At 48.5% G+C, this 12,382-nt stretch overlaps 1 protein-coding gene across 5 annotated transcripts in view; it reads left to right on the top strand.

Annotated features, from left to right (window-relative positions):
• Window positions 1-12,382, top strand: part of GRAP2 (GRB2 related adaptor protein 2) — a 74,634-nt gene extending 62,252 nt beyond the window's left edge. For 4 of the 5 annotated variants that reach the window (XM_017544556.2, XM_017544564.2, XM_017544558.2 and 1 more), the window contains 4 exons: window positions 2,890-3,058; window positions 5,554-5,766; window positions 6,857-6,979; window positions 8,588-9,064. In XM_017544556.2, coding sequence (XP_017400045.1) covers window positions 2,890-3,058; window positions 5,554-5,766; window positions 6,857-6,979; window positions 8,588-8,767 — 685 coding nt within the window. In that variant the 3' untranslated portion in view covers window positions 8,768-9,064. Of the gene's footprint in view, window positions 1-2,889; window positions 3,059-5,553; window positions 5,767-6,856; window positions 6,980-8,587 lie in introns of all 5 variants that reach the window. The other variant, XM_037744372.1, reaches the window with a different exon arrangement.

The following is a 12,382-nucleotide window of genomic DNA, read 5'->3' as shown; positions in this document are numbered from 1 at the left end:
TATTTTTTTTGAGATAGAGTCTTGCTCTGTCTCCCAGGATGGAATGCAGCGGCACAATCTCGGCTCACTGCAACCTCCGCCTCCCGAGTTCAAGCGATTCTTCTGCCTCAGCCTCCTGAGTAGCTGGGACTACAGCTGCGTGCCACTATACGCAGCTAATTTTTGTATTTTTAGTAGAGGCAGGGTTTCACCATATTGTTCAGGCTGGTCTTGAACTCCTGAACTCATGATCCACCTGCCTCAGCCTCCCAAAGTGCTGGGATTACAGGTGTGAGCCACCATGCCTGGCTCAAGTCAAATCTATTTCTTAAGACTCCTCTGTCTGCCCCATTATAAACTTGACCAAGTAATTTGTTAGACTGAGAGGTATCTCTGGGGCCTTTGGTTTGCATGAAGATGTCTCTGACTTTTTCAGCTAGAAACTATGGTTTTTGTGGGTTTTTTTGTTTTTTTGAGACAGTCTCACTCTGTCGCCCAGGCTAGAGTGCAGTGGCACGATCTTGGCTCACTGCAACCTCTGCCTCCCAGGCTCAAAGCGATTCTTATGCCTCAGCCTCCCGAGTAGCTGGGACCACAGATTCGCACCACCACACACAGCTAATTTGTGTGTGTGGGCAGGGATTTAGTAGAGAGGGGGTTTTGCCATGTTGTCCAGGCTGGTCTTGAACTCCTGGCCTCATGTGATCTTTCCACCTTGGCCTCCCAAAGTGCTGGGATTACAGGCATGAGCCATCATACCCGACCCTGAAACTATGGTTTATATTTCCTTTATTAAAGTGAATTTTACAAAACAGTCAGCCTTGACTTCTGCCAAAGTCTTCCTCTGATATTGAGGCAATGAAGCTTCTAGTTATGGTGACAATTACCATAATCATTATCACATCTTCTACAGAAATGTAGTATAATATATTCCAAGGCAAAATCATTGTTAATTATTTTTACATCTGTCATGGGCACAGATAATTAAGAGCTAATTGTAGTTCTATCACTCAGCATTTGTTAAGGGCCTAAACCACTAGATTTCGGAGTCTAATGCCCTGAATTGCATCCTTTCCTCTGTTCCTCTCCAGGCTTGAGACAGTGATCAGGCCTCTCCTTTTAGACCCAGATGACCAACTACAACCCTCACATCCACCCTTGCAGCTCATCAGAGTAAAAGCGGCAGTGTTTCACACTCTGAGTTCTTTGACTATGAGGTGGTGGATGAATAATTATAATACCACAAGCATATTTCCTCCTCCTCACCCAGATGTGAAGGGTAATGACTTTGAGTTGAGCCACGTTGCCTTAGAATGAAGAAATTATCTGTTGGTGGCCAAAAACCAAGGGGAAGACTACGCAGTGATTGTGATGTGTTGATTACCACCCCAAATCAGTCAAGCGAGAGGCCACTTGTACAACCTTTGGCTTCACCCCGCTATGAGCAAATCCCAGCACATAAGATGAGATTGAGGATCAGAATTTCCATCTCCTTCTTAGCACAGATCCCTAAATCCATCCCGAAGAAACCTCCACTTACTCTCAGAGGTATCTTTATTCTCTGAGACCCTTTAAAATCCTTGACCTTTCTTTTATACCAGGCAGTTGGCATCACTACTGCCAGTTTATTTTTAGATATACATGTATGACTGAAAAATAAACTTTACAGCCAAAAGAGAATGGCTTGGCAATGAAGTAAAACTGGATCTAATGGTAAAGGCTCAGCCCACTCTTCCTAGGTAGATAAAATCCATTTTCTCTAGCCCTGGTTCAAATGTGTCCCATCACTTGTGAGTCTAGACTGGTATCAAAAGGTGCTGATATAAAAGACTTTATCATGTTTACATAGCTTGACAGGCCAAGCTCACTAGACTGGAGTCAGAGACTCAGGGGTTCTGGCCCCAACCCTGGGCCTCTCTGAGTCCTCTCAGTGTTCTCATCTGTGAAATGGAGAAGTAAGGCTAAACAATCTCCAAGATCCTTTTCAATTAAAACTCTATCATTCCGCCCGGCATGGTTGGTCACACCTGTAATCCCAGCACTTTGGGAGGCCAAGGTGGGTGGATCACCAGAGGTCAGGACTTTGAGACCAGCCTGACCAACATGGTGAAACCCAATGTTTACTAAAAATACGAAAAAGTTAGCCGTTAGCCAGGCATGGTGGTGGGCGCCTGTAATCCCAGTTACTCAGGAGGCTGAGACAGGAGAATCACTTGAACCCAGAGGCGGAGGTTGCAGTGAGCCAAGATCGCACCACTACATTCCAGCCTGGGCAACAGAGTAAGACTCTGTCTAAAAAAAAAAAAAAGAAAAGAAAGATAAAAAACTTCTGTGATTTCATACAAAGCTATTTCCCCCAAAAGCTGAAAACACTTTGTAACCTTATTTATGCAAAACATAAACCAAGATCAAGAGATCCTTATTACATAGAGAACAAATGTGACATATTTCTTAGGGAAGTGAGTAGCTTCTTACCTGCCAGTGCTAGTTTATGAGCTTAAAGGAGATGGTTCAAAGTACTTCTGATAACAGAAAGATAATAGGAGCTTGAAGTACCCACTGAGATCTGCAAATAAATGTCGTGAAAAGGTCTTTGATCTCTTAGTCATTACATCACTTGAAACATGCTTTTCTTGTCAAAGGTTAGTTCCAGTGTCCAAGACAAATTTTAGCTCATCTGATTACCTTCTTCCGATGTAAATCCCCTCTAGCGTAGCTTGTATCCTAAGTGGTCCGTCCTACAAAGCTCCTGCTGAAGCGTGACTGGGCTGGCCCACCTGCCTGGTGATGAGGGAGTCATCCAAATCTACATCTCCTGCCTGAAGAGAACTGCATCCCAGATGCAAGCAGCCTGGAGGTAGGGACGTCATCACAGTGTAACACACAGTTTCTTTTTGCCTTGATCTCCAGGCATGAGGATGACGTTCAACACTTCAAGGTCATGCGAGACAACAAGGGCAATTACTTCCTATGGACTGAGAAGTTCCCCTCCCTAAATAAGCTGGTGGACTACTACAGGACAACCTCTATCTCTAAACAGAAGCAGATCTTCCTCAGAGACAGAACCCGGGAAGACCAGGTATGCTCCAGGTCGCGATCACCCCCAATCTAGAGAGTTCAGGCAGCCCGAGTTCTCACTCAGACCACCAGGAAAAATGCATAGGCGGGGCAGATCCTCTGAGTAGACTGAAAGACAGAACTGTGAACTCTGAGTTGTGTGACTTTGGAAGTTGTCTGAGCCTCAGTCTCCTCATCCATAAAATAGGGATAAGGGTAATATCACCCCCCAGGGTGGCTATGAAGGTGGGAGAGGATAATGCGTCTCATGCCTCCTGTTATTCCTCACCACACTGCACTCAACAAACATCAGCGCTTACCGCAGGTGCTGGGTTTTCTTTTCTTTTCTTTCTTTCTTTCTTTCTTTCTTTGAGATAGAGTCTTGCTCTGTCTCCCAGGCTGGAGTGCAGTGGTATAATCTTGGCCCACTGCAGCCTCTGCCTCCCAGGTTCAAGTGATTCTCCTGCCTCAGCCTCCTGAGTAGCTGGGACTACCGGTGCGAACCACCACGGCTGGCTAATTTTTGTATTTGTAGTAGAGACAGGGTTTCACCATGTTGGTCAGACTGGTCTCGAACTCCTGACCTCATGACCCACCAGTCTCTGCCTCCCAAAGTGCTGGCATTACAGGCGTGAGCCACCATGCCCAGCTGCAGGTGCTATTTTTTTGTTATTTGTAGACATTGCTACACCAAAGTTTTCAACCTAGCTTACGAGTTGCCCAAGGATGAAGGAGTTGGGGGTGCTACAGACAGGGCATTAAGGAACAGCCTAGAGTCCGGGAATTAAATCAGCAGGTGGAGTGTGATGACAGGATTGGGGGTGGGGAGGACACAGGAGGAGAAATCTGCACTTGGAATTCTTGCTGTTGGAACTGTTCGGAATACAGAGTGTTGCTTTAAAAGAAAATGCATCAAACAGACCTGGTATGAAATCCTGATTTAATCGCTTAGCTACTTGTATTACCTAGCCAAGTTAAGAAACCTTCTGAGTATCAGTTTTCTCACCTGTAGAGTGGAGAGAACAATAAAACCTCCCTCACTGGACTGTTGTGAGGATTAAATGAGGTAATATAGCTAAGTACCACCAGAGTCTGGTCCATACTAAGCACTAAGAAAATGTTAACGTGGCCAGGCGCGGTGGCTCTCGCCTGTAGTCCCAGCACTTTGGAAGGCCAAGGTGGGTGGATCACGAGGTCTAGAGATCCAGTCCATCCTGGCCAATATGGCGAAACCTCATCTTGACTAAAGATACAAAAATTAGCTGGGTATAATGGCGTGAGCCTGTAGTCCCAGCTTCTCAGGAGGCTGAGGCAGGAGAATCGCTTGAATCTGGGAGGCGGAAGTTGCAGTGAGCCGAGATCACGTCACGGCACTCCAGCCTGGGTGACAGAGTGAGACTTGTCCCAAAAAAAAAAAGAAAAGAAAATGTTAACTTGCCTCCCATAAGTAAATTCACACATGCAGGCACTCACACATACACACACATACACACACACACACACACACACACACACACACACACCAATTTATAAACTATTTTTCAAAGGAAATAACATGGTTATAAGAGACAGGTATCACAGGAAGAAGCATTCACTAGAATAGCTGAAATCCTAGGGACAGGTTATTTGAAAAGGCATTAAGACCATGAAAGCAATGTGTGCTTTGGGGAAGTCAAGAAAATCCTCCTTTTCAAGAAAGGCAAGGCTGAGAAGTTACTGCCAAAGGCGGAAAGAAGTTCCCACCAAGTGCACACAGAACTTCAGAAAGGAAAACAAAGGTTAGCCAAGACCTTGTGAATCACTCTAAGCAGGAAATGGACAGAGTAACTCACTAGGATGTGCATTCAGAGATAAGAGAAGCAGAATCAAATTGCATTAAATGCGATTGAATGAGTTGATAATTGTAAAGCGCTTAGAACAGTGCCTGGTATATACTATGCCCGGGACCCTATGTCATTGTTTGTTACATGAAAATAACAATAGGATATTTCTGTTTTAACATTAGGGAGAAAGGCCTTGCTTCTTCCCCCACGCCCAGTGGCAGGCCTGGTTCCCATGGTGTTGCAAAAATGTTGCTGTTTGGGTCTCTATCACCAGGCTATAAATGACAGTTTAAAATCATGCAAAGTCAACAGTGGAGCTTATCTAGAAGGTAGGATGTCCAGCCATGTGGCAACATGTGATAAGAAGGGGTGGCATTGTGTCAGTAAAATGGAATATTTTAGCTTGATTACACAGAGAAAAACAAGCACCCCTGGAAATTGACTAAATGGCTACCAGGCAGAAAATGTTAGCCTGTGAACCCCAGACCTGAATTCCTAAAACTGGAAGGATCCAAGAATGCAGAGGCCACTTTGGAAAATGTGAAGGTCTGAAGCATCAATTCTTTCAGCTGTCCCCACCTCACCAGCAGGGGGGCAGGATGAGCAGGGTCTGAGAACAACTGCCCGAGGGTGGGGCAGAGCCAGAAGATCAGAGAGGAGGACGCATCTGCATCATCTCTGCTCTCTCTCCCAGGGTCACCGGGGCAACAGCCTGGACCGGAGGTCCCAGGGAGGCCCACACCTCAGTGGGGCTGTGGGAGAAGAAATCCGGCCTTCGATGATCCGGAAGGTGTCGGATCACCCCCCGACCCTTCCCCTGCAGCAGCACCAGCCACAGCCTCCGCAGTACGCCCCAGCGCTGCAGCCGCCACAGCAGCGGTATCTGCAGCACCACCATTTCCACCAGGTATCTGGAATGAAGGCAGCGGGCACAGTCCGGTGAGGAGGAGAACCTGCCTCCCCTCCAGGCCTGGCCCAGCCCCCCCCACACACATACACTCACTCTCTCTCTCTCTCTCTCTCTCTCTCTCTCTCTCTCTCACACACACACACACACACACACACACACACACACACACACATTCTTCTCCAGAGGACTCAGGGAACAATTGCTTCATTTTCCTATTAGCAGAATTCCAAATCTATTCATGCCCCTTAACCCATCTGGCTGTGGAGATCCACAAGAAAGAAAGGCTTAATATGCATAACAGAGCCGTGTTTGTTTACCTATCTATCTATCTATCTATCTGTCCCCCGCCTTGTTCCCAGTGGGATTTCAGGGGGCTTACTTTGATGGACAATACGGCGAGATAACATCGTTTGTAAATTCCTTAGCAGGGCACGCAAAGTCCTTTGTGAGCTGCCAGAATCTATTTCCCCAGCCTCATCCCTGCTACCTGCCCCTCCCACCTGACTCCCCGTGCAAACACACATTCCAGCAACCCCACACTACTTTAGTTACCCGAATGGTCTATTGTGTTTCCTCTCATGCCTTTGTGGCATTTTACATGCTGATCCCTCTGCCGGATAAGCCCCTCCCTGGCCAGTCCTACTCCTCCTTTAAGCTAGAGTTCAAGCATCACCTCCTCTGTGAAGCCTTCCTTGATTTCCCAGGCAGATATAGACATTTCTTCTCTCTGCTCACTTACCACTTAAATGTGTGTGGTTCCTCCTCTAAATGGAAGCTCCATGAAGTCAGAGACCTTCTCTTTCCAGCTATATTTCCCTTGTATCTGCTACTGGATACATGGTAGGTGCCTGATAAATATTTTTGACTGAATAAATAAAACCCACCTTTGCCTTCTTTGCCTTCAGAACCTAAGGTCCCTTTAGACCTCAGGTCCTCCTCCCCCTCAGCGTGGAGGTTTTATTGTCATCATCAGTAAGTATTCCTGGAATATACCGGCTGTGCAGATGGCATCTGAGCCAGGCACTGGGGGAGCCTGTGGGAGATGTCCTGGCAGTGGGGTGACCAGTCTTCTGTTGTATGTTTCCAGGAACGCCGAGGAGGCAGCCTTGACATAAATGACGGGCACTGTGGTGCTGGCCTGGGCAGTGAAATGAATATGGCCCTCATGCATCGGAGACACACAGACCCAGTGCAGCTCCAGGCAGCAGGGGTATGGGAGCCATCCCTCTCTGGGATCCCTGGAGAAAGGCCCCAGGACAGAGCTCAGTGGAGGAGATGAGGCAGGAGAGACTCAAATCACACAGATCTGGCTGGGTGCGGTGACTCATGCCTGTAATCCCAACACTTTGGGAGGCCCAGGCGGGTGGATCACCTGAGGTCAGGAGTTTGAGACCAGCCTGGCCAACATGGTGAAACCCCATCTCTACTAAAAATACAAAAAATTAGCTCATATGGTGGCAGGGACCTGTAATCCCAGCTACTTGGGAGGCTGAGGCAGGAGAATCGCTTGAAATAACATCTGCTGGGAGGCAGAGGTTGCAGTGAGCCGAGATCGCACCACTGCCCTCCAACCTGGGTGACAGAGTGAGACATTGTCTCAAAAGCAGAAACAAAAAACCCACATAGATCAAATGAGAGATGATGGACCGTTCGGGGAGGCCTGGGGCTGAGCGAGCACAGCCTCAGTCTGGTGCCAGGCCTTCCCTGTTCTCATAGTTCTTGGTTCTAGTTCTTCATCATCTTTATCATAGTTCTTTACCATGGCCTTTATCATTCCTTTTTTTGGGGGGTGGGGTGGGGGGTGAGACAGGGTCTCACTCTGTCTCCCAGGCTCAAGTGCAGTGGCACAATCATGGCTCACTGCTAGGCTCAAGCAATCCTCCTGCCTTAGCTTCCCAAGTAGCTAAGTGTATTATTTGTAGAGCTAAGCTCTCGATACATTGGGCAGGCTGGTCTCGAACTCATGGGCTCAAGCAGTCCTCCTACCTCAACCTCCCAAAGTGCTGTGATTACAGTCATGAGCCACCATGCCTGGCCTGTGATCCATCTTGACTTGTGACTTGATCGCCCTAACACCCAGGGCTGTTACTTGGGACATATTGCCATTCTGTTTGTCACTCAAAGAAGCTGAAAATACACCTATTGATGTGGAGAGAGTGATTCTCAGGGAGCCTCTTGGGACCTTGGACAATAACATCTGTTGGTAAAAGTCCTGAATCTCCAGAGTGATGCTGGTGAGTTCTGGTGAGCAGGATAGCCGGGCGTGGTGGCTCACACCTGTAGTTCCAGCTACTTGGGAGGCCAGGGCAGGAGGATCGCTTGAAGCCAAGGGTTTAAAACCAGCCTCAGCAGCATAGCAAGACCCCATCTCTACACATTTTTTTTTTTGAGATGGAGTTTCACCTTGTTGCCCAGGCTGGAGTGCAATGGTGCAGTCTCGGCTCACCGCAACCTCCGCCTCCCGGGTTCAAGCAATTCTCCTGTCTCAACCTCCCAAGTAGCTGGGATTACAGGCATGTGCCACCATGCCCAGCTAATTTTGTATTTTAAGTAGAGAGGGGGTTTCTCCATGTTGGTCAGGCTCTCTTGAACTCCTGACCTCAGGTGATCCACCTGCCTTGGCCTCCCAAAGTGCAGGGATTACAGGTGTAAGCCACCGCACCTAGCCTACAAAAACTTTTTTTTAGGTTACAGAGGGGTCAGCCTTCAGGGAATGTTGCTCTCAAAGGACTTGGATGCGGTGGGAGGAGCCAGCAGACCCTTCCCTGCCTGCCCAGCCCACAGCTCAGTAGAGCCTCTTCTGTGCTTCCCCCAACAGCGAGTGCGGTGGGCCCGGGCGCTGTACGACTTTGAGGCCCTGGAGGATGATGAGCTGGGATTCCACAGTGGGGAGGTGGTGGAGGTCCTGGACAGCTCCAACCCATCCTGGTGGACTGGCCGCCTCCACAACAAACTGGGCCTCTTCCCTGCCAACTACGTGGCACCCATGACCCGATGAACTCTTCGGGGGACAGAAGCTTTTTGTCTGACGCTGCCCACAAGAGAGAGGGCAAGTAAAAAAGGCTGGACTCCATGACTCTATATACATATCTCTCTCTGCGTCTCTCGGTGTACACACACAACTTTTTATACTGGTTATTTATTGGCAATTGGGCTGGTAATTAGTTAATGCAAAAGGGAACTCAGGTGGAGAATAATATTCACACTTGCTTTTCTGCTCCCCTCAGGGGTATGTGGAAGGCAGCCGGGGAGTTAGGGGGTGGGGCAGGGAAACGAAAAGGAGCTTTGTCCTGGCCTGAGCTGTGTCACTGCTTCCTCCTTGTCTTGGGAATTTTCACTGAGAACAGCTAAGCAAAGACCACACCTCGGCACTGGATGCAGAGCAATAGGGTGGAGTTGAACTTGGTGGGGCACGTCCTAGCTCACCTGCAAGTCCCGCTTACCTGGAGGGTTTGCAGGCAGCTCTCCTCATGTCCTCCAAGGGGTGGGCACTGCTGCATTAGGAATTAAGGTGCAGCTTTGTGCCGCGGGCAGCAGCAAGTCTGGGCGGGGATGTGGAAGCAGGGCTGGGTTGGAGAGACCCTGCCTGTGCGAGGCTGGCCTCCTAGTCACCTCCTAGCTGAGACTTTTATCTCTGTTCAAATTAATGTTCCTTGGGCCTTTCAAATGAATGTTCAGTGTGAGAAGCCAAGTACTGGGAAGTCAAGAGATTTTTCTAAGGTCCCCAAGCAACTTACTCAATGTAACTGTTTCCCCAGCTATGAAGGAAATAGCACCCTAGATTCCGTAAAGTGCTTGGAGAAGCTCTGGCTGAGAATGCTGCATTTTAGAGTCATTGTTTTATGGTGACAAGGGTGTATCTTCAGGGCTCTGTTCATTTTCCGTCGGGATTTTCTGTTTCGAAGATGCCCTGCCCAGTGGCATGGAAAGCAGCTCACTTGATAAGAGCATTGACTGTCAACTGATTGACTAAGCATGACCCCAGGTGGAAGCTGGCTTTGACATGAGTTTCCTGCTCGGTCTGATCATTGCCGTCCTCCCGCCACCCAAGTGTTGCACTTAGAGCAAGGAGCTCCACCATGGCTGTCCCTCACCACCACCTCACACTAGAATCATGTGTCCCAGGCTCACCCTGGAGGTGCAAAGCACAGGTCAGCCTGGCCGGGGAGGAAAGAGACACTGGAGAGGAAGCTCAGGGCCTTAGGGGAGGCCAGGCACAAACAGTCTGCACCGGGGCATCCAGAGTTTGTGAGTGTGGGCGAGCACCCCTGCGTGTGTGCACATGTATGCTTGCATGCACATGTGTGTGCACCCCTGTGTGTATACATGTGCTTTTCTATGCATATGTGTCCACCCCTGTGTGTGTACACATGTGTGCTTGTGTGTGCATATGTGCGCATGCGTGCACGTGTGCTTATAGGTGCGTGCACTTGTGTGCATGCGTGTGTGTGTGCTGAGACAGGAAAGAGGAGTGAAAGCATTGGTGAAGGAACATGGAAGTTTTCTCTTCCCCAGCCTCTCCTGCTCTAAGGAGGGACGGGGTGGGGGGCAGCCATTATTGAAGGTGATAGAAGAAAGATTTTCTGACTCGGAAGTAACTGCCAGTGTAGCACAAGCAGTGTCCCTTGTGACTGATTCTACAATTCTCTGATCCCCATGCTTCCTCCTTTAGAGGAAAGAGGAAAAAAGGGACTCTGTGGTGGGTATCAGGAGGCAAAAGAAAATAGCCTGGTGGAGGCAGGGGGGGTTGAGCATGAGTAAGGAGCGCCTGCAGCTTATGGAAGTGAAGGCAGAGAGGGAAAGGTAGCGAAGACATCCCGGAGGATCCAGGGGCAGCAAGAGAGGCACGGGGGGGAAGGGGGAGAGCGAGTGGGCCCAGGGAGGACAGCGGTGTGCAGCTGGTGGGCAGACGTGCAGGAGGAGGGGTGATAAGCTGGGAAAGGAAGAATCAGAGCGGAGAAACCACTGCTGCAGAAGGCAGGGAGCAAAGAAGCATAAGAAAAAGAACAGGAGAAAGAACAAAGGCAGAGAAGCCCTCATCAGCTATTTTGGTGCTAAGTAATGTGAAATGCTACAGTAAATAAAAGTCAATAGTAATGTTTGATTTTACAGTGTTTACAAACCGTATGTTTTAAACAGCCCACAAACTTCATCCAGTTGTCTGATGATGTGGGAGGACCAGCTCTAGTTAGACAGAGGTACGTGATTTGATTCTGATCAAGGTTTGTGCCTTGAAAGACTTCTCAAGAACACAGTAATGAAACAAAGTGTCTTTGTTTGGCCAGGCTGTGTCTGGTGTCCGTGCCACATACTCCTCAGGTAGAGAGTGAGAGCGAGACCGAGGGGTGCCAGGGGTCATCGGCCTGCAGGAGCTGACCCCATAGGCAGGCAGTGTGAGCAGAGCTTTTAGAACTCTGGAACTCGGTGTTCTGTTCTAGCAAAAGCCACTGCAGAATATTTTTTTACTGAGATGCCAAATCGTCCTTGCCCTGTTCATCAGCACGCCTCCATTCAGAAGGAAGCAGGAAAGTCATCCAAACCACCCACAAGCAATGAGGGCTCTTAGCAGCCAGGTGAAGAGGACAAGAACCAAACTGTCCACATTACGGAGGGAAGGGGAAGGAGCGCTCGAGCCCCCTCAGCCTCTGGTGCTGCCAGGGGAACACCTCCTGTGTGTCTCCAGGGGTCCTAGTTTCTACCTGACAGCATTTCAGTGCCAGGGGAGGGTCCACGCAGAGCCTCTCACCAGCCACACAACCGGCAGCCAACACACTGTCTCCGAGCTTGGCTGCAATGCTCTACGTGACTTGGGAGCTTGGGGCTTCCAGAGAAAAGCCAGCTCCTGTTGGACCAGTTGGGTTTTCCTAACCACTTGCTGTGTCTCACTATATTTCAAATACCTGGCACCTGCCGCTGCCCACCCACTTTTAGATGGCCCTAGGGTGACCTAACCACGGTGCTTCTCAAAATGTCAAGTACTTACAAATTGCCTGGGGATTGTGTTCAAATGCAGCTTCCTTCTCGGTCCTGAATTACTAACAAGCTACTGGGTGCTGGGTGCACATGTTAAGTAGCAAAGGCAAAGAACTCCGCAGTGAGCAAAACTCTAATTGGGCTCTTTTTCTGAGGATATTCGGCCATTTTTCTTTGCTGCTCACGAATAGGTCGCTTTGGCTTTGGGACAGATGCAATTCAGAACTGTTGTTATGACATCATTCATATTTGGCAGCACAGGTGACTTATTTTAGCATCTTTAAATTAAAAAAAAAAACAGTAACGTGAGAGGAATTCAGATGAAATGCAAACAGGAATTTCCTACGATAATTACTATTTCCTCATCGTAATTATTTTAAACATGAGCAAGAAAATTGTGAAAGCTTTGTCAGGAAATCTTTAGACAGAAAACTGACTCTGGTCAGATGTGGCCCTGGTTGAGGCAGGGGACTGTGGTCCCAGCTAACCTAAAACACAATGGCCCACTCTAGGGACAGATTAGCAAGGCCAAAATATTTGCTGTTTGCCTTGTCGAAGCCAATGTTTCAGGCCGTCTATACCAAGGCAAAGGTGTGAGAAAAACCTTTATTGTCTCAATTCTTTTTTTTTTTTTTTTTTT

This window comes from Cebus imitator, unplaced genomic scaffold (assembly GCF_001604975.1).
Source record: "Cebus imitator isolate Cc_AM_T3 unplaced genomic scaffold, Cebus_imitator-1.0 Scaffold170, whole genome shotgun sequence".
Classification (NCBI taxonomy): Eukaryota; Metazoa; Chordata; class Mammalia; order Primates; family Cebidae; genus Cebus; species Cebus imitator.
Note: the sequence above shows the minus strand (reverse complement) of the source record. Positions and strands in the feature narration are given on the sequence as shown.